General features: G+C 30.3%; 3 protein-coding genes across 5 annotated transcripts in view; 1 reads left to right on the top strand and 2 right to left on the bottom strand.

Annotated features, from left to right (window-relative positions):
• LOC139101594 (otoferlin) overlaps window positions 1-7,418 on the bottom strand; it is a 29,130-nt gene extending 21,712 nt beyond the window's left edge. For all 3 annotated transcript variants that reach the window (XM_070654858.1, XM_070654860.1, XM_070654861.1), the window contains exons 1-2: window positions 6,823-7,418; window positions 1,932-1,990 (exon numbers count right to left, since the gene is read on the bottom strand). In XM_070654858.1, the coding sequence (XP_070510959.1) occupies window positions 1,932-1,990; window positions 6,823-6,901 (138 nt within the window). In that variant the 5' untranslated portion in view covers window positions 6,902-7,418. The remainder of the gene's footprint in view (window positions 1-1,931; window positions 1,991-6,822) is intronic.
• Window positions 7,419-9,964: 2,546 nt separating this feature from the next.
• On the bottom strand, window positions 9,965-16,769 carry LOC139101602 (putative fatty acyl-CoA reductase CG5065). The gene is made up of 9 exons (XM_070654877.1): window positions 15,901-16,769; window positions 13,202-13,414; window positions 12,847-13,044; window positions 12,333-12,529; window positions 11,915-12,024; window positions 11,599-11,800; window positions 11,228-11,467; window positions 10,757-11,014; window positions 9,965-10,623 (listed from the first exon to the last, which is right to left on the bottom strand). Exons 2-9 carry the CDS (start codon window positions 13,406-13,408, stop codon window positions 10,461-10,463), a joined length of 1,575 nt encoding a protein of 524 aa, XP_070510978.1. The 5' UTR covers window positions 13,409-13,414; window positions 15,901-16,769; the 3' UTR covers window positions 9,965-10,460.
• Window positions 16,770-20,684: 3,915 nt separating this feature from the next.
• Window positions 20,685-21,885, top strand: Blos4 (biogenesis of lysosome-related organelles complex 1 subunit 4). Its single transcript, XM_070654891.1, has 4 exons — window positions 20,685-21,068; window positions 21,137-21,208; window positions 21,284-21,505; window positions 21,640-21,885. Exons 1-4 carry the CDS (start codon window positions 20,985-20,987, stop codon window positions 21,730-21,732), a joined length of 471 nt encoding a protein of 156 aa, XP_070510992.1. The 5' UTR covers window positions 20,685-20,984; the 3' UTR covers window positions 21,733-21,885.
• Window positions 21,886-23,120: the final 1,235 nt, after the last annotated feature.

The following is a 23,120-nucleotide window of genomic DNA, read 5'->3' as shown; positions in this document are numbered from 1 at the left end:
CGAATCGTGTTTACGAGGTACGATACATCGCTCACGGACAGAACTGTCAGACAATTCACTGTCTGACGAGCTTCTGCAACGCGAAAGCATCGTAATGGATTGGTTTACATTAATGTCATTGGATTAAGCTTTCGATGCTTATTAAGCAGCTTTCACGTAACAATCGTCGTACGCGATGAACTAGGTCAACATTTTGTATTTTTGGTGCGGGAGTTTGCAATATTCCACGTACGCATTGTGCGCTAAGTCGTATAAATATCAAAGTCCGTACTTTTCACAATAATTTGGCATTCAAATGTTACGTACATTTCGCATATATCGAAATTTACATTTCACGAGGAAACTGAAGACAAAGAGGCTACACTTGCTATCGTACATCCGTGTACTATTGACGATCTATTGTAAATTACAAAGCAACGATCAACGTATTTGCTTTGTAACATTTGCAAAGGAAACGATTAAATTTACGTCTCGAAAAGCAACGTCCAAATCACACAAGCTGTCACCAGCTGTTGCATGCGCGATTACCATTTTTCAGTGCGCGATGTAAAACTACGAGGCAATCGCTTTTTATCGCGGAATACGCCCGCGATACAACGATTTGTGCAGCACCGACGTGTTTTCGGTATCGCAAAAGCAGTTACCTCATATTTTACAAATGTCATACGTGACGAGTAGCCGGATGTATTTTGCTATTTTTCCACAACTTTTGCTGTACATTTTTCGCTTCGACGTAACAGAATGAAGTGGTATATCGTAGCTCGAGATTCGTAGTAAATGTAGAAGCAGTCGACCGCGATGTAACCCGCATACAATATCGCAGCCACATTTTGCATAATAAAACGAAAAAGTAATCTACGTACCACAGCACACATTCATCACTGGCTCGATAATGAACTCAGCTCCGACCTTTATTAATCTAACGAAAATCTTACAACGTGCTATTGTGCAATTTATATTGTGTAAAGCTAATTTACGTTGTAAATTAGGAAACTTCAAAGAAAAGTTTTGATAAGAGTCTCTTTCTCCTTTAGGTTCTCTTTAATTTACAGGAATATATTCAGAAGCTTGCCTCTAAGGAAGAATCGGAGTTGAGTAAATTTTCTGAGATTAACAGTTAACAGAAGTAGCAATTACTATCGCAAACCGCTGAAAACTAACACTCCCATTAATTTCTTCTCTTAGAAATCTTCCCCGACTTTAGAATTCTCGGTCACATTGTTGCTTTCCGACTTTATATTAAGTCCGCGCCTTTCTCATTAATTCAAGCAATGATGTTAAATTGTGAATTAAACATTGTATTTTATTATGTACTCTTAGAAAGATTGTTAATAAACGCAATGTTTAATTGACGGACACTATGGCGTTTATTAAATAACTGTTTATAGAATTTAAAATAATAGTTGAAACAAATCATTTTAAATAATGTTTTTAATTTCCGAATGTTTAAGTGATTTAGAGGCGGCGTTTTATGATTTTTAATTAACGTTTGCAATATGAGGGATGTGACGGACGTTGTTTTTCAAGCACGCATATTTGTTACTGACATTTATAATTACAGTCATAACCGCAGATATCGACACTCCGATAACACGATACCCCAATCTATAGCGTTTTTTGAAAACAGATTATTATTTTTTTTTTTTTAATATAAAACAATTTTGTGATGAAAAACGGTTAGAGTAGGAAAGAAAACGCTATCAAACATTTTCAACAAAATTGAATCAAGTTTACAAATTTAATACTTTGCGAGAAACTTGAGATAATTCTCGTATCAAATGGGTTTTTGTTTGACTAAGCTTTCTTTAGGCGTATTCTCAGTTTTGAATGCAGAAAAGTATTCCCGAGATTTACAAAACTTATCGTTAGTCTAGTGTTCATGCTGTGTAAAAGTACAAAGCGTTTTATTAAACGAAGATATAAAACTTTACCTGCTCCACTTCAATAACATCTCCGCTATCCTCAAGTACCGTCGAATAATACGATACTTCTGCAACAAATAAAAATATATTCTATTTAATAAGTATGAACGTTTTATAATATAAATGAAAGGGTTAGGTGATATTATTTTAGAAATTTTACATTTTTAATTAATTAAAGAAAAAGAGCAGGAGAATAGAAACAAATAAAATTAAAGACATAAGCATATATTAAAAAGAAGTATGATATAATCATATTAATATATTTATGCTTAATTTTGAGGCTATTCTTTAATAAAGACAGTGCTGAAATTAATTTTAGCTAGTTTAACATCAATTTATAAAGTAATCACTAAATTTACATAATATCAAACAAATACCAAAACATGCAAATCTTATAAACTATTCGTTTAAATAATTTTACCCACTTTTCTTTTTCAAATGCAAAGAAATGCTTATATTAATTCTACGTAAAATTAGTTATTACGCACACATCAGTTTTCAATTTAATTTCGAAAGCTCTTTCACAAGTTCATCGGTTAATAATGGCAACTTTGAGGCAAATTAAAATTACATTTTGCGGCTTTACGTCAGAACCCTCTGCTACCGGTATTCATAAAGTGGATAAGAGAACATATCAGGCTTACTACAAGCTTGAGATACCGTGGAATGAAGATACCTGTAGAGTAGCTAGAACACAAAGTGATTCTATTCCTGAACAACAGTAAATACATTCCTACTGTTTCGTTACTGCAGAGTTCTCGAAATGCAAAGATGCATTACGATTAAATCGCGTAGCAACATACCCGACGATTGTTTAAGATAATAACATAAAAATTTTTTACTTTTTGTGTGCGCTACAGTATTCCAAAAAGATATGTCAGCGATAGGCTCATATTATTATTAATTTTTTTTCTTTTTTTATGAAACGGGCACTTTATATTGTATAATCGACGATGTGTCGTAGGTATACTTTTTATTTATCGTTTCTTGACTATTCATTTTTCACTAGTAAAATTTTGCAATTAGATGCTTTTATTAGATATGAGAAAAATAGGTCGGCTTGAGTGACACGTTCTAGTTGTATTCCCCGTTTAATCACGAATTAGATGACAAGTACATATTTTTTACATATTAAAACGATGAAAATAAATTAATTGATTTTTAAGCAAAATAATGCATTTGACCTAAATAGATGAATGTTATAAATAATTCAATTTTGTTGTTATTATACTGCTTTTGATTTACATGAAAACAAACGGTTCTCCATGTTAATAATTAATGAAACGCATATTTAAACGTTATTTGTCACAGTTTATTTATTTCGAGCGAAAACTATGCATTTATCTACAATTTGATTATCTTAGTCGGAAACCAAAGGTTACCCGTGACGTGTTTCACTTGCAGTAAAAGTTTAATTAACAAGATAAATATATTATTAGGTACTGTTAGTTTATACTAGCAAAAAGCACCGTGGATAGAAAGTTTCGCGCAGTAGATAAGGCGCTTTTTAGTCAGCCATGCGTAGCGCATATAATGTGCAATCGAAGAATGACGCGAGCGTTCGTTCGTTAACACGTAATGAAATCACACGAATACATTTGGCCAGCGCTCTCTTCTTTCATTACTTTCTCTACAGCTTTTTTTTATTGAATAACGGAACAAGGAGATCGTTGATTGTTCCGACGAAACGTATGAGATATGCGCAGCGTTATCTAGATCTAGACTATCCAGAGTATGTGGGAAATTATACTTCTGCAATCAAAGTTTTTTTTGAAATATCTAGGTAGAAATATAAATGTATTAAAATTAAAATAAAAACAGGAAAGTAAATTTAGTTTATTAAAAGTATAGTATAATAAAAATATAATATACTATTAATGTACTAAACGGTTTCCTACCTTATTTAATTTTTACTATTTTTATATTTTATTTGTGGACGTAACGGATTATCGCATCTTCGGATCTAATACTTGCATATCCGCGATAATTAGAATGCAACGTTTGCGCTGCAGATATAAATTTACTCTTGTTGATTAGGTACGCTATCCGTATATGATTACGCGAAACAAATTGTAAATGATTACGTCGTATTTCAATAATTACAAGTTGCAAAAACGCCGCTTTTTTTTTTTTTTTACATGCGAATAGTACGAGAGCTCAAATGCAAATTATGTAGGAATATAAGCTGAGCAACTTCCACGAAAAGGGCAATCCGTCTGCGTATGAATAAATATTGCGTTCCGTTTGCATAACAAACGTGTGCAGCTATCGATTCCTTCTCGAGGATATTTGCAAATTGCTTAACAGTGCACACTTGAACCGCGCGAACGATCGATGCGCGTTCTGAAAATAACGTCATAACGATTGCGATGTAAATTCATAAAAGGTATTCTTGACGCTGCTCACACATTTGCATTGTCACGGTGGATTGTTCTTTAATAGTAGCTGTCAGTTACGATGAATGCACGCGCAGAAAGTTATAAGTACCCACCATTATTCAACGTTCTTGAATCAACGATGCGATAGGGAATACAAATTATCTTCATTTGCAATAATTGTGCAATTATTATTAATTAATTTTAATGCTAACGCTTAATAATCTTGTCGTATTTATTCCACCACGGTGCGATCAGTGGTGAATTAATTAATTTTCCGTTTACACATAATCGTATTTTCTCGTACATTACGCCCGAGATATTAATGAGATTACAAAGGAGGTAGAGAGAAGCGGTGTATGATTTGCGTAGACCAAATGCAAATCAATAAAACACGATGAATCTGTACGGTCGATATTTGAAATGAGCAATTATGTTCACATTTAACTTGCATCAGAGCGAAACCGTTCATTTATCAGATCTATTCATTATTGTTTCATCAAGTTTCATCTTTCTTGCAATGCATACAATACAGTTCGATATAGTACAACGTATATCAATTTTTTTAACGTATATATTTCATTATATTTTATGATTTTGTCAAAGAAGATGTATACGCGTATAAATAACATATATTTACTCGTAGTGTAAATATAAACGTTAATTGTTAATTTTAATAATATGTATAATATCATAATTGCATACAATATTAAATATTTTTCTCTTTCGTATGCAATAAATTTTATTTTTAACGATTAATAATTTCAAGAAAATGTCAGTTTGTTACAATAAGAATATTGAAAAGTATATATTGTTCTTTCATATTTTAATTTCCGTCCAGTAAGAGATTTTTATTATAAAACTGATGCCTTGTGAAAGAAATTATATTAACTTGAGTTCGTCACAACTGTTGAGTCCTATAACATTTTTCTAGAAACTGATACTTATTTCAAGTGACTTTAAGCAGAACATGCATTTTTTAATTCAAACGTTTCTACCGCAACATGTTTACTGAAAAGTTGGACATTTTGTTTATATGTAACTAAACTAGCACAAACGCATTCTGTTTTAACAAATATCTCGTTTCATTGTGTAAGTAAAAATGTAGAATTAATTAATACGAAAGGCGAGAAATTTCATTTGCCTTCATATTCTTACAAAGAAATGCAGGTTTCAGTTTTTTGTTTTAATGTATTGTTTAAAAATTTTACGTTCATCGTTAAACTCTGTACTATTCGCATATTTATCACGACCGCACGATTCACATTTGCGATCGGCGTTATAATTCCCGACGATGTATGCTTTTAATGATGTTCTAATAGCCGTTGAAAATCCACAGAAGCGAATCGGGCATTACTCTGCGTTGCAAGAAACTTTCATCGTCATATTGTAGTGGAATACGTAATTCAAATTCATATCGTACGCAATATCTTTAATTCCCCGTTACACGTAATTACACGTGTAATGGATGCTGGGCACCGCTAGTTTTTATTACCGGCGTTTACTGTAGTTAGCTATAGTTTGCTGGGCTTCGATAAAGCTTGTCCGTATAAACTAGGGCAGGTATGATTAAACGAAACGTCATTCCCTCTACTGAAGTTAGGCTCTGGGGCATGCAATTCTCGCTGATGACGTTTGGATTTTGCTCTGTTTGTACATGCAGTCTCGCGGTTACAAAGCAATTATCGAAAGCGTAAAATTTGTTTTTTTTTTTTTTTTTTTTTTTTTAATTTAAAACGTATCCCTACAATCTCGAAAAATTTCTGAGGGTGAGCTAAAATATAAACTCGTGAGGAGAACAGTGCATTTCTTGTAATTATGTCGTTGTTGACATTTTAATTATTTAATTTCAATTAACGCACGTATGTCGGTTATCGAAAAATCATTAGCGTATGGCAACATGCTATGATAACCGGTTAGCTTGAAAATTAGATAGATTAATTCGCACCGTCGCTTCGAAGACTGATGGTTTTCATGTAACGCAATCTGCGTTACAATCATCGCTCGAATATAATGTACTTGTGGCGGTAAAGGACGTGTACACATAGATATGCAGTCAAGCACGTGTCAAGCGCATTCATTAATCTGCATAGTAATAAACTAACAATATATACAGTACTTAGATAATAGAAATATAACAGTAATTAAGTAAAATGCATTCAATATAAAGAATAATCATACGTAAATTAAAAAGATATAACAGTTTCGCAAATTCTATTTTTAAGAATTTTTTTTTCTTTTTTCCAAAAAATAATATAAATATTTTTTCAACAATTAACGTGCGTATAATAATAAAAAATGAATAAAAGAAAAAAAAAGGAGAGAAAAACAATCTATAAAGTCTTTTGCAGGTAGCAAATTGCTTTTTTTCTAGATAATAAACTATTAAAGAAGATTATCTTGTACAAGCAAGAAATCGACTCGAACAGCATCGCTCTCGTGAAAAGTTTCAACTTTATTTTTTTTTTCTTTTTTTTTTGTGAATATCAGGATTTAAGAAATTTTAAATTACACATTAACGTTACCTCGAAAGTCGATCTTCGCGACTTTCTCTCCCTTACACTTAAGACCCTGAATGTTCTTGAGAATAACGACGAGTGACATTTTCGGGCTGAGTTGCGATATTACGAGAATCACCGAATAGAGACCAGACTCTCTCTTGTCTAATCGTCAATTACCGTACGAGCTGTCATTCTGTCACTCACGATATCGGTTGCTCCATTCATCGATACCGTTTTCGCGCCATTGGTGGGGCCCGGCAATGCGCGCCGCTCTAGTTGTAGGTCGTGTCTCGAGAGAATTAGCGAAACACGGGAAAATCTATGCAGCAGAAGGGAATCCCTTTTTGTTGCTGCGTATATACGTTATCGAACCAGGTGTGACGCCCCAAGCCAGGCGAGGTCAAGGTAAAGGAGGAGTCTTGAATCGCGAGTCCTGAGATACCGTCGGGTTTCAGTCACCCCTTGACGGACGAGCGCGACCCCCGCATTCGCGCGAACGTGCCTCCTGGAGGCTGACCCGTCGACTGCTCTCCATCCTCCGAGAATTCGCGCCTTAAACAACCCCCGTGAGTTTGCACCGAGGGGAGTAAACGGCGCACGCGCTTTTAGCGATGCGTGGTGGTGACCGTCGGAGCCGGTTTTCATCCTCACCACCACAGGTTGAAACTGATGTTTACCATCACGCATACGCCAAGCGCCGTTAATGAGTGACGTATACCTCTCACGCTTGTCACACTGAATCGTCGTAGAGTTAATCGCGCGACAGGTGCGTTTTCAACGTGGCGCGAAAACGAGTTTGCAGACCGAAACGTAACCACCTGAAGATTAATGAGCTCAAACGAAGAAGAAATATTCTTCAGAATTTCAGAGATATACATAAGCCTTTACTAATACTTCATTAAATATTGAAAGACAGTCTAAAGATTTTTATAGCTACTTTATACAATATTATTCTAATTCTTTTATTATATTTAGCTATCAGAATATATCTCCAGTTTAAAAACATTATTTTTACTATTTGAATATTAATGTACTCAATCTGATCTGACATTTAACGTAAATAAAAAATATGTACATATAGAAGTTTATGTATATGCCGTAACTGATATATTCTATCAATTATTTAATTATCGCTACATTTGCGTAAAAATGGAATAAATATAATTTTATATTTCGTAATGTTACAGAAATATAATATATTCATATTTTTTTCTCCCAAATTTATACGACAGAGCGTGAAAGCGTGAAAGATCAGCTAGGTTATTATAATCGAGTTTATCGTAAAGAGCGCAATCTTTATGAGAGTACGGATCGTAAAAATTTTTTAAGTGAAAATGTATCCTTATATAAGTAAATGGACATAAACTTTGTAGTATAAGAAAAAGTAGCATAACGTAACAGTTATAAGATTGCATTACACAAAAAAGAATCTCACAATATATTTATTAAATATTTGACTTATTTGGAAAAATCTGTCTTAAAAATACCCATTTTAATTCGAAAAAAGTAAATATTGTTTAATATTAAAATTAAAATAAAATTCTTAATAAGTAAATTAAAAATATATATATTAACATCAATGTAAATAATAATTATGCAGCATATTTTTGGTTTGCAATCATCGTGATTGTAAAATTTTCAAATTATTAAATTTGTCACAAGTTACCCCAGATTAAAATTAAAATTTCGATTAAAAATCAGATGAAAATTTTATTATACACAGGCAACACGTGTCACCGAATATATTTGCATTAGCATTTTTATTTGATTTCTGCGTTTGACTTTTCACATTTTCTTTTTAATCTTAAGTAATACCCTGCATTTTTCCTAAAAATACATATTTCTCAGTTTCTCGCACACTTTTAATCTCCCTAGTCATTAATTTTCTGGACTCTTAGGGGTTTAAATTTTCAACCGCTTAGTGTCTCTTGATTCTGAAATATTCATTCTAGGTTCTTTAACATCAAATAGACTCTTAATCTCTTAGACTTTTCAGTTTAACATTATTTAATTTCTTAAATGCTAACAATATAAATGCCGAAAAAAAAATTAGAAGAAGTCTTTATCTTTCAAACACAGAAATCCATTTTAAAGTTCTTACTTTTAAAAAATCTCGCATTTTGGATTCGCTTTTCTGATTATTTGATTCTTGTCGTATCGAGTAAGAGAATTTCTAGGAATACCATTTTGCATGAGGTCTTAATTAGATTGATTATTCTTCTTGAAATCATTTCGTTACATTTATCATAGATATCCAATTACGCTTCTTTGTTCGTGTCGACTACGTATAAGTCTACTACGACAATGCGAATGTTCTTACTATTTATTAAAGAGTCTTTGCACATGCAAGAATATAAGTTTTCGTTGACAGCGCATTAAATCTGCTAGAATCGTGTCTACAAGATTGCGAAGAAAAATATTACTGTTGTATTTTCTTTGGTGGTAATTACGTACGTAAAAAAGTTTGACAAAAAAAAAAGAAAAAGAATATAAATTGTTCAATAATACTGTTTCATGGCTCACTACCGCTCTTTGCACAACTTCAAATATAGTTTTAATTACATTACGATCGTGACAAAATGAGTTTGGAACGAAAGGGGGTAAGATCTCGTGCTACATGTCGACCGACAACTAGTGGGTGCTTTCCAAAAGGAACGCATGGAAGTGGATCAATAATGGAATGGGGGTTGACTGGGATTTCTCAGCGCCATCCCTCCATATTATATAGAACTAGCATCTGTTGCTTTATCATCCCCTTCTTGTTCCGTAATTGAGCTTCAAATCTAGCTTAGATTAGATTTATACAACGAAATTTGATTACCTTATAGAGCAGATTTGTGTAGCGATGGATAATAAATTTTACAATAAAAATAGTAAAGAGTGATGGCAAAAAAACTTGTTTTTGGCCTATTTTTTGGATTTTAATTTTTAAACTTTTTTATACCAAATAGTACTGTATGACAGAATATTGATTTCAGAAAAAATTTTTAGATGAGCACAGGCGCGGTTCCGGAAATATGAAGGAATAAAAGTGATGATTCCTCATAATTCATGACTTTCATTCCTTTTTGTGCCTCTGAAACTGTGCCTATGCTCATCTAAAAAATTTTACTAAGATTAATGTTTCATCTAACAGTACTATTTGGTACGAAAAAAAACTTTGAATATTGAGGTCTAAAAATGGGCGAGATTTGTTATTATTCTTTAACTTAAATTTGTTTAAATAATTATTTAGACAAAATTAATTATTACGGTTGATGTTAGCGGATTTTTTTTTTAATTATGTGGATGAGCTGGTAGGACACAACAAACCTTCTATTTTTGAACGATGTATCTTTTGGTTTTTTGTACTCATAAACCTTTATTCCATTAAATATAAGTATATGTATATATATATATATATATATTACTTAACGTAACAGTATATTTTTATCAAATACGTATATTAAAAAAGATATATTATATGTCTTATATTACATCACGCAATGTTGTCGATATGTTCTAAAAATTTATATTCTAATTAAAAATTTTAATGCAGTCAATTGTTACAAACACCTGCAACATGATTTAGTCTATATTAAATTTAATTTAATGACAAATTATCTCACTTTTTCTATATATATATGTATATATTGTATACATTCTGAATTGATGATACATTTTTATAGATGTATCTTCTGCAGTAATCCCCCTATGAGTGGTAGCGATTTTATTATATCAGTAACATAATCCAGGCAGAGTTTTACTATACCAACGTTATTGTAGATAAAATATAAAATGCCAAAGTAGAATAAATATACAGTTGTGACATGGACAACGTACATTCTGAAATAAACATTTATTTTATTGACAATTAAAAAATTACTAATATTTGAGAAATTAATTTTAAAATTTTACGGAATCGTGTTTTTCAATTGCGAAATGAAAACATTATAGTGATTTTGTAGAAAATACTCACATCTTTTGATGCCGACGAGCTTTCGGCAATGTGGATAGATTCTCTTTCATACAATATTGTCGTGCGCCAAGAATAATGTGTTTAAAGTACGTATTTATATCAATGTCATAACGAACAATTCGAAAATTGTTTCTATCATAATCCGATTGATCTTTGTCTAGCTTGAGATATTTATCGTTATAAAACTTCCATTCTCTTGTGGTAAAATATTGCAGCACCTCCAGACCGTCCGAGATTCGTTTTTGAATTCTGACCATACTGTTTGTTAAAAAAGAAAAAACGATAAACATAACAATTAATTAAAAAGTAAGATTTTTAATATAATTCTAATAAATTATTTTAAAAAGTTGTACAATAGTAGGTATTGTAAAATAAAAGGAGTATATTAATCGACATTTCTTTATCTACTAAATTTAAAAAGATATCATTTTTAAGAGATATATTTACAAAAAAATTATGTGTAAAACTTACAATCTTTTCTGTCGAAGTATTAACATCAGAAAATCAATCAAATATGCAGGGATAAGATGAAAGAAGAAAACAAAGAGATTATGAATAAATTTAGTGCTACGTATATCACCGTCTGGAAACCAAACTTGTCCCTCGAAAGGATATTCGTGAAGCTTTGTTCTGCCTGTCTCTAGTACTTCACCCCATGTTATCGGTCTTACATTGCCTTGAGTTATATTAACGACAGGTATACTTTTTTGTCTAAAAATATATAGATATGATAAACAATAAGTCAGTGATTTTTAATTAAAACTTTTTTTTTATTTTGAAACTTAATATTCTATTCGAGGATTTAGAAAAAATATGGAGTAAAAAAAAATGAAACCACTTACGTGTTCTGCCACTCGGTACCAAGCTTGTATGCAATCGTAATTATAGTATTAGTCGCGAAATCAACCGGAATAACTTCGGCATGATAATCGCCGTTGCAATGCATTGACCTGATAACACCCTTGCCCGCGCCAACCATTAATCCTGTAGGTCCGTTCAGATTATCAACCCATCCTGGCATTGGCTCCTGGTAAGAAGGTATTACTGGGCAAAAAGATAAAAACAAATAATTTTTAATTTTTTGGAAGATATTATTCTTATAATTACTATCGACATATTACAATCTCTGGTAATTAATTAAATATATTTAGTGATTACCAATCGATGGTCTAGCGATGCAACAAGGTAAAGTGGGATATTCATTAGACACAAGGGTTTCAGCCAAACGTTTCGAATACGTATAAGTATTTGGATGCGGATGTAACAATCTGCAAATGAATAAGTGCCTTTATATAATTTATATTTCCATTTTTTTTTTTTTAGAAATTTACATATAAAATAATTTGATTAAATCGCGTAAACTAATTAAGAAAAAAGTTATTGATTTACGTGAACCAGCACACATATATATTTATTTTGCAATTAATGGCATTTTTAATATTAAGACTTAATTAAACACAGTTATTATTAGTATAATTAAAGTTATAATTGATATTAGTGAACTGTATCCGTCTTTTTGGACATGCCTATTATTAATATATCAACTATTATTAACAGTGTTTCAAATTTTAATTACTTTGGCGTAATAAGATCGATACCCTCGTCGTCTAACCACTCAACAAGTCTCATGACATCTTTAGGATCATGAGGTGAGTCGTAGCAACGCTCACCGAGCTCTTCTTGATCAACGTGACAAAAAGCCGTGCTTAAGTGTATGAAGGCATTCAGATTTTTCATTTCTTTTGCCAGATCCAGGACTTTTTTTGTACCTGTCTTAAATATTATTTAAACTTTATATATCTGAGATATCACCAAAAATATTACGCATAAAATTAGATTGAAAAAAAAGACACATCATGCGTTTAATTATTAATATTATTTAAAAGCTCGATGTTGTCTCATCGATTTTTTTTTATTGCATATAAAAGATCGCGCAATAATAGAATTGATAGATAATCGTACAACAATTGATAGTTACGAGTAACATAATGATAATAAATCTACGCGAAAAAAGAAATATAAAATAAAACACATCAGCGCAGTTTCATAATTAGAAAGTTCAGATTCAGTTGTCCGAATTAATATTTTACCGTGTTCATTTCGATGGCGTCTTTCAACTTCGCCTCCAGTCGAAGTGTCGCGGCGAAGTGAAATACCACCTGTACCTCATTTATTAGGAGCTCACGGTGCCGATTGGAGAGGCCCAAATCGCGCGAGCACACGTCGCCATTAAGCGGTATCACTTTTTTTAAAACCTGAGGTTTTTCGTTCTGCACTCTTTGAAACAGCTATAATAAATAATGAACATTAATGATTATTACGAAACTTTCCCACGTATATACATATCATGTATCTGTAACACTAAAATGACATTCTCTTACGTAATATCATTTACATAATGTTAAACTAAAGAGGAAGGTAACATAATTTTGCATAGTTTCTTACAGGCAATTTGAATATGTCTTCAAGCCGATTTTCAACACCTCGGTCTCTCTTCGGTCGTATGAGAACGTAGATTTTCTTGACATCCGAACAAGAATATAGCAACTTTTCTAAAAGAACTTTACCCATAAAACCGGTACCGCCAGTGATAAAAATGGTCTTCCCCTCGTAAAACTGTTGAGTTTCAGACTTTACTGATTTTTTCTCCATGGTGAACTAAAATAATAGAAAATTTCAATTGTGTTAACAACTTTTATTACGGAATTGACGATTAAAGTAGACAGATGAATAAATAAATCAGTGAAAAGAGTAAGAAGGAAGATTTTATTAGTAAGACATATAATAAACTAGGCAAATTCAATTTACTGACTTTAATTACACCACTCATATTGTGAATGCCGTAATTAAACAAAACTCAGCATATTATCTCACACATTTTACGTTTAATATGCTATAATTATCTTTCTTCTTCTCTTGTATATCGCATACAGTAGGTCATAAATTTCATAAGTTGACTTGGCGGCAGTCTGTCATTTTATCGCGTCGCGTCATTTTCCTGCAAAAATCCTGCATTAGCTTGATATCCTCGCGCAAATAAGGATCGCGGAAGAAGAAGATTCGAGAGATTGGTGAAAGGCCAATCTCTCGAAACAGCACAATAATTACAACTTTGTTTGATTTCGAGCTGTGAACATTTTTCCTTCCTGCTCATATCTGCGAATTTATCTGACAGTTACATTTATTAAGAAAACTATAAAAATATTTCAATGTCATTGAATCGAATGCCACCGTAAAACTGAAAGTTACAAAGCACGCACTTTTATGTCATAAGAAAATATTTTTACTTGTTAAATATGCATATGAGATACGAATCGTGCGTCTTTACGAACAACTTTGTGAATGTTCTTATTTAATTTCCCTCAAAAAAAAAAGAAAAAAAAATCTATTTAAAATGCAAAGAGCAAAAGTTAATCTACAACCAGGATTTTTTAAATTTATTTTAAAATAGTCGTACGTCAGATTTAAAATAATCATTGCAAAAAAAAGAAAAAAAAATAAGAACCCTGATCATGCATTCTTTCTTTGTCGCGGTGGATCTGATTACAAATTTTTTAAGAGAATAAGATATTTGCTGATTATGGCACTAACACTCGTGCCGACCAAATTGACTTATTCAGCAATGGATCGTGACTGAAAATCGTCATAATCGATAATCTTGGACAAATGACTAAATCCATCACACAGAGATATTGCGTTTTCATGCTCATTATCCTTTGCACTTTCACGTACTCTTACACATGAACTAAATTGCCTGGAATGACAGGGCGCCAATAAAATGAAGCTGTTACGAGTCGTAACGGCGCATCGTTTCTTTCAAAATAGCCATTCACTTTTCCTTTCGTTCAATTCAATGGGAAAGATTGCAAGTATAGCTGCCAAGGTTTTCATAATCACGAATGACAAGTTCACGATCAGCCGTGACATAGAAAATATTTCTTAAAACTGGTAATGCTTATTAAGTTATAGAAATTGATTGCTTTTACTAAGTCTTTATCTTTTTACGTAACGGAGTTTCTTTCATTATCTAGGCAATACTTTTTTTTTTTTATGTATCTTGATATTGTTTTCTTTATGTATATTCGTAAAAAATATTATTAGAGATTTAATGAAGTAACAGTGCTGTAGATTACATTACGAAATATTATTTAAAGCTACAAGAAAATGCTTTATAAATTCAACGGTTACACTTAATTATTTTAAGAGAAAGTAAAATAAGTCGAGCATGATATCACAACCGAGATATCTAAATTTATCTATTCGTTCGCTTTTGCTTATATTCGATTTATAGATCATTATATGGATTGCGCCGGTTACGCATTTTATTACGTAATACAATAATTCGAACAAATGTGGGAAAGCAGGTTTTCAAGTTATCTGTTCATCGTTTTATTTGATGAAGAAAGTGCAAAGTGCTATATGCACCGTCGAGCATACGCATGTAAGGGTCGTGCAAACTTGCACTTAATCATTGCGTCACGTACCATATAAAAATTTGTATTGATTTTAGCATAAAGATGATTTACTTAGTAAACAATTGATCTGCCAGGAACTCACATAAGTAAATTGAGGTGACACATATGAGCTTTTATTTTTAAAAAAAGAAAAATAAAAAACATGTCAAACAGGATTAAAATGCACCAGATGCATATATTTTTAAACGTTGAATTACTAAGAGGTTGAAAGACGTTGAAAAATTAAGACAAGAAAAAAAAGCGACCAAATTAAGAAGAAATTAAAATATCATAGGAATGAGTTATTTTACAGTTATTTTGATTTAAATTTATAAAAATGTTTTTCTTTTTAAACTGCGATATGAAAAATGAAAAAAATATTAGAATTTTACTGAGTTAAATCATATTTACAGAAGTTTAACATTTCTATTGTTTTCAAAATTTTATATTTATTTTTATTATAATTCAATTAACATAGAGTAAAGTTCCCTTTACTTAATTATTATACTTATACTATATTTTCGAAGTTGTAAACAAAACCAAATATATATAAAAATATAAATTATTTAAAATGAACCAAACTTGCTCGTTTAAAAAGAAAGTTCTCTATAAATTGTCAATCAAAAAAAAGTTTTATTAAAATAATATTCCACCAAGATCAAAAGCTATTTGATACAAAATATTAAATACCTGTCGATGCTTCACACGATTTAATCCTCTAATTGCTTGTGACGCGATGATCCTGCTATCTCGTAAAAAATGGTTTGCGCGCACTACGTCTTCACAAACTTACTGAGCTCCTTCGCAATCCGTACTGAAAGTTGTACTGTTGTAGAACGACCGGCCGATCTCTCTCTTTCTGCCTCTCTCCCCACCTGAATATACCTGTAGCTACACACGCACACATTTACCGAAATGTATTATGCACTTTTTCTTTCCTTCACTTTAATTTTTCCAGTCATTATTTTAGATAGAGTGGAAAATTTAACGGAAAGTACCATTACAAAGGATAGTCTGATATATAGTTAAAAAATAAACATATTTTTACGGTTATTATTTTAAATCTTTACTGTGGAACGAGATTATTCGTATCGAATGCAAGTAGTTAGTTTTATCGTGTTCTGCGTGATGTAATAACGTGTATGTACAAGACCAGTAAGAAATAGAAATCCGTATATTTCACTACCATATTTAAGATTGTATTAAAACGATTAGGTGTTTATTGGCGGAAAACTTACGTTTGGTAACAGTACTGTTCTCTCTCTTGTCGAGAGAGTAACCAACCGATGTCGGATTTTCCTTTCATTCTTGTACTTTAACTTTTGCGGAAAGCTTACGCACTTTCGTTATTTTTTGATGCGCGCAATATTATTAATTTGTCTAATTAAATTTGATTAATATTTTAATAGTATTTTATGGTAATTTTATACCATAACGGCTGCATTTAATTCAGTTCCGCTTTCTGTTATATTATATAGAAACTTGATTCGATAACATATTATCAAAAACTTCCAAAGTAAAAATTGTAAAAATGTACACTGATATAAATAAACTATATAAGTTTTGAATGTAATTAATTAGACAAGCAATGAAAGAACATTACTGATTTTACCTAAGATTTAGCATTCACATCAATTGTAATTTATATTTTGTTTTCCTGTGAGATTTATTACTATGGATACTAACTAAACAGTTTAGCTAAGCTAAACAGTCTATAAAACACTTGACAGACAAGTCTACACAATATTTTATTGGCGAAGTTTATTATGCTGCACATCACACTTGCTAGTAATCGCTACTTACCCTGTCAAAATCATCTAATATCTAAGCTATCCGATTAAACACGTGGTATTAACGTATATGAAACGTATTACTGAATAAAATGTATAAGAGTGATGAGGCGGATCATGAGATTATATTAAGTGAATGTGAAAGCCGCCTACTTTAGGTCACTGACCCGAACCTGGCGATGCAACGCTTGTTACAGCTTCGGGAAACTAGGAATTAATCTGGATTTTAACTGCAATTTAACAATAGTAAATGTACACGTACATGCAACGCGCAAGTTTTCTTTTTTATTTTTAATACATTTTGTATTACACGTTACTAAATAGTATAGAATAAAAAAAATATTCTTCCCTTAAAAATAACTGTTCGAAACAATGTAGAGCAGAAATACATTAATTGTTATAAATCTTATTATTTAATTATTAACTTTTTTATACAAAAAGAAAAACTGAATATATTGACCGCAAAAGTATTAATAAGTTTTTTCATTTACTTACTGTATGCATAATTTCTTAATAAATAATATATTATATTAAAATTTTTATAAATCAATATGCTATATAAGAAAAAATAAGGGAATCGGTGATATATTGTTAAGATTTATTCCATGAAAGTAGTTATTAGGTTAAAGTGGATTATTATCTACTATTAAGCACTTTTCCATGTACTCCAATGACATAAATAGGTTTGAACTGAACAGTGAAGTAATTAGAAAGATAATAATTAAATTTTTTTTTAAATAGAAATCTTGCTTTTTTTAAACTTGATATTCGTGTTTTTCTCTTTGATTTTTTTTGTTTTATAAGTTAAATCATATATAGCATCGTATATAAGTATATACACGTAAGTGGAGTTGTTTGATTTCTGTTTTTTTTTTAATAGATCATTTAAAATGCATATTTCTTACAGTTGACACAGATAGATACATGTGAGATAAATTTTATCACATTAAAAAGTTTATCGAAATTCTTGATCGGAGATTAATAAAAAAAAATGAATAATTAATCACTATTTTAGAAGAATTTTTTATTTTAAATTATGTGAATATATATTAGAAGATGCTAATTATTATTTGTCTGATTTGTTTTTTACGATCCTAATTAGTATCCGAAACAAATATTGTTGTAAAAAGTTTCTATGATATTCAATTAAATTTTTTAATTTAATTAAAAACCTGAAAATTTATACGCGAAGTAACATATTAATTCCAATCACAGGCTGTTACTTTATTCTGTCTGTGAGGCTGTATAGCCTATTATATGTGTAATTAAAACAAAAAAGGAAAAACAATTTAAATTTTAAATGAGTGGGAATGAGTGCGAGTATTCCAGACATAGAGAAACCTTTCGCTTTTTCTGTTACTCATCCGTCGTGTGCATCGCGGAAACGAAATGTTGAAATCGTATGATAATGTCGGGTATTTTAATTTAATAAACTTTGTACTTGTGTTCTATAAATAGTAGGGAATTTCGAAAATGATCAAGGTTATAGGAGATTGGGATTGAATACTTAATATCAAATTTAAATTTGACTTTTTTTTTTAATATATATTCGACGACGAAGTACTGGCAAAAATTTATTAAATAGATTACGCAGAGTAATTCATGGAATAATAATATTCAAAAAATATTGTAAAATATTTAATGGATTTTTATTGAACACTTGTTATGCATTGCAAATCATCGATTGCAAGTCAATGTTTGAGGCTTCGAGGAAGTATATGTATTACGAGTATATAAATGTTAATCAAGCTTTGAAGTTTGTTTAGTTTTGAGAGAATTTTATAATTTTTTAGATTATTAAATTTTCTATCGTGGTTTTGAAAACAAGCATAAAAATATGATAATATATATCTTTTTCAAACAGTACTGGTTTTAATTTATGTAGTAGTTTATAGGATGTAATCAGAAATTCATGTCGCTTGCGTCATGTTGTATCTTAACATATTATATACTTGTTACCTTCGATGTTGAAACTGTGCAAAAACTTGTGTAAAAAAAAATTTACAACGGTTAACAGATCAAGAAACTAACCACAAAAACCGGATAATTTCAACGCGCGCTGTAAAAATATATATTACTTGACAACAGACTCATTAAATCTTATTAGTATCTGCTAAACATTACAGATTTATGAGGAAAATTAGAGAAAGAAGAAAAACTTTTTTTATTTTTTTAATACAAAGGATTAAGTTATAAAGAATAGCCAAATTATTTTCCTGCATGTTGTAAACGATTTCATTTTTAAGGCGTAATTTTAATATTATTTGCATATAGTTTTTGATGTAAAAAAAAAGAACAAAAGTTAGATTGTTCTTTTCTTACATTTTTTTTTCTTTTTTGGTTGGAAAATTAATCCGTTATTATTAGAAATAATCTTTTATATTATTTACATATAATTTATGACAATAATTTGATGACGATGCACATTAATATATTTTGCATATTATACATATTTGCATAATATTCAACATAAAACATGTTACATTCAATTTTTCTCTTTTCTTTTTTTTTTCTTACATTAAACAAAAAATGTAAGGTTTATTTGATTTTATCTTACTGAGAATCGTATACATTTCGTACAGTATTCTGACTGAGAAATGTCTTTTTTTTACGAGTAAGTACACAATACCTCAGTATTTGATTAACTTATTCTCACAAATTTCCATTGCGTAAGTACACAATACGTTTATTGTTTGAGCAGTGCATATCTCGATAGGTTTCCATTAAATAAGTAGAAGACGTAAAAACAAATTAATAAGTTGTTAAAAAAATTAATTGTTTAACGTTATAACTTAAACAAAATGTATGTGTAAGAAAAATATATAAAATAATATTAATAATCTATGTCACGGTTTAATTACGAATCAATTGAGCACCGGCTAGATCACCGATTATTACTGCAAAGTACAATATTCTTATAATTAAAACAATTTTTAACAAATTTTTTTCATTGAAATAATTGCCGATTAAGCTGTAAAAAAATTCAATACCGCGTTATTGTTGTGCGTACACTTGTCGCGTGACGCTATCACATTTCTTGATAATGAATAAGAAAAATTTTATTAGGGTAACACTAATTAATATACATAAAAACTAATTAAAAAAAAATGTTATTTATACTAAAAAACAATTTAATTATATGTAATGATTTTACATTATGATTTATGAGATACATAATTAATTTTTTATATATTTATTTTATTTATAATTTCAATGCAAAAAGAATGATAAAACCACGTACCTATTAACAATTTATAAAAAGATTATTTATACTTTGCACTTTCTTTGTTATTGGAAACATTTATATCATATATTACTGGTTTAATTAGCTAGTACTTAATTACAAAGTATAACATTATGTGATCAGTCTTTCAAAATGTTACACCTTTAATTATTACTTCAAAGTGACTAATTAGAGCGACTTAATTATCCCACTTTTTAGTATTTTGACAATAAACTTGCTTTGTTCCAGTACACAATATTGCTTTAGATGTGCTTACGTATGTTTAGCGAAAGTTTAACATTAATATTATATTTTGCTTATATGTTACAAGTTACATAATACCGACTTAATAATTTTTACTGAAGAACAAAAAGGTAGCGCGGAGCGCGCAATGTTTCCTACATATGATTATTACATTCACCTTACTTTATTTATTTTATAAAACATAATGAATCATTAAATATATGTTAAATTTGGTTACGCTGGAATAAAATATACAAGATGTCGCGACGAGTCTTTGTAATTATAGCATGCAGGCAGCATTGTTGACTCCTGTACCTTTGATAGAATAATATAAGACACAAGCTTTCTAATCTTTGAGTGCAATTTATCGTATTGTTTATCGCGTACAATATATTTGAGTTGAGAGTTTACATTCGTCACTTTTCAACGGGCTGGCAAATTATTTTACGTGTAGGACACTTGCCATTTTCTAACCTATAATACACATACTTGCTTAATTAAAATAACACCTAAGAAAAATGTCATCTTCCCATACGACGGAGTTAACTGTGGAACTAGTTAAAGACTACGTTAATTATGTGAGGGTAAATTGGAGCGATCAGGCAAGTTCATTATGTTGTTATATTGATACCATATTTGAGAAATTACTGAACTCGTGCCCATTTTTTAGATGAAAAATGTCAGTCCTCTCATAGAGGATATTTTGATACGGCTAGAGGAATGTCAATCACTTGTTGCGATGGTTAGTCAGAAATTTTGATAAAATACAAACAATTCCGGTGTTAGGCGAAATTAGAAAATATTTTTATCTTGCAAGGTGGAGAACAGCAATTGCGAATGCATGCATCAGCATCTTCCAAAACTGCAACAGATGAAAGATGATATCGAAACTCTCAGCGAAAGAACAGATGCACTGGAACATTTTGTTGCAATGTCTAATAGGAATTTAAGTATGTTAGAAGCTGCTGTAGACAAGGCTGAAGCTGATTTAGGGGTATCAGACAGATTATTTGGTATACTGAATCCTTTATCTTTCTTTGTAAGTACAGCTTGCATTCAAAAGGAATGTAATTTTAATATATGTTATTAAATAACTGTGCTTTGCGTAACTCTTATTTATAAAATTGTACAAGACCAAGTTGAAGCAGCCTGAGTTTATTTTTAATTTTTTAGAAAAAAACTCAGGAACCAGTTGCATCAAATTCAGTGCCAACATACAAACCGCCCATAATTTATAAATCAGATGATTATTTTCAAAAGGAATAGAACTGTAGGCATAAAAAAGGTTTTAGTTATAAAGAGTGCCTGTTTTTAAGAGAACTTTAGAAATTTATGTTGATCAGTAATGCGTATGCCAAATGAAAATTAAGTTAATTGTAGAACAATAAATAATAAATAAACTTATTATAAATCCTATTATATTTTCAGCCACTCAATTATTAAGATTTCATGTATTTTATTACATAATATATTTTTCATAATACATACACGCTTACACAATTATTGCATATATTGCTAGCTTCTAAAAATAATATACAAAAACCAAATTATTTGTCTTACTTTTAAATATTCAAAAATTGTCAATTTAAATATCTTTTACCATAAATTCTACATTTAATATAATTTACATTTTTCTGAAATAAAAAGGTTCTTTTTTTTATGGAAAAATTATATTTGAAATATGAAAGAACACGGAATAATGTTTGATTAATGATTGGAAGTTTCTATCTTTTCATCATCTTTTCATCTCTCAAATGCTTTTCATTTAACTTTACGCTATTTTTTAAATAATTACCAATATTTAAATAAGTCTCTACATTATCAAAAATGTATTGTCCAAAATATTTTAACACGCTGCAAAAGTGCAAGTTTTCATTTGAGCTTTCTTCTCTCCCAAAGAACAATATCCGCCTATGCAATGTCTCCATCTCACGATTTTGCCTATACCACAAGTTACACTACATGTAGACCAGTTGCCCCAGTGGTCCCATATTTTTGGTTCTCTCCTAATTTTTTCTAAAATAATATAAAATCTGTTACTTTATTTATATAGAAACTTGAATAATATAATGAAGAAAAATTTAATTATAATGATTGAAAAATTAAGTGTAATTAAATATAGCATTAAGCAAATTGATACGAAAAAGTACAGATTCTATAAAATGTAAATAAAAAACTTTCGATTGTATTATGCAAATTTTTACTACGTGACAGATAAGATAAAAATATTTGTTTATTAATTAAAATACAAAAGAAAATTTCTGATATGGTAATATTAATTTTTTTAATGGAGTAAAAGACAAAGTTAGGAATAATAACACGTGCAGATTCTGTGGAAACTTCCATCTGTTACTGAAACTTCCTACTTTGTACATATGCCTTTGTACATATACCTTTCACTTATTACTTTTTATATGTACTTCACATACGCACGCACAAACGAAATCTGAATTAATTCATATTTTAAAATTTATAAATTAAAAATTAAGGTGTGTCAATTTTAATACAACTTATGGTTTTTACGTAAAAAATAAAAGGAACGAATTGTACAATAACTTGTTAAAGAATCCTCGGTGTTTAAGTTCACTGAAAAGCTTAGCAAATGGAAGAACTTCTGCTTGAAATAAACGGCTGAATTAACCGAGAAAAATTTC

This window comes from Cardiocondyla obscurior, linkage group LG04 (genome assembly GCF_019399895.1).
Source record: "Cardiocondyla obscurior isolate alpha-2009 linkage group LG04, Cobs3.1, whole genome shotgun sequence".
NCBI classification, from domain to species: domain Eukaryota; kingdom Metazoa; phylum Arthropoda; class Insecta; order Hymenoptera; family Formicidae; genus Cardiocondyla; species Cardiocondyla obscurior.
The sequence above is the reverse complement of the archived record's forward strand: the minus strand, read 5'-3'. Positions and strand labels throughout refer to the sequence as shown.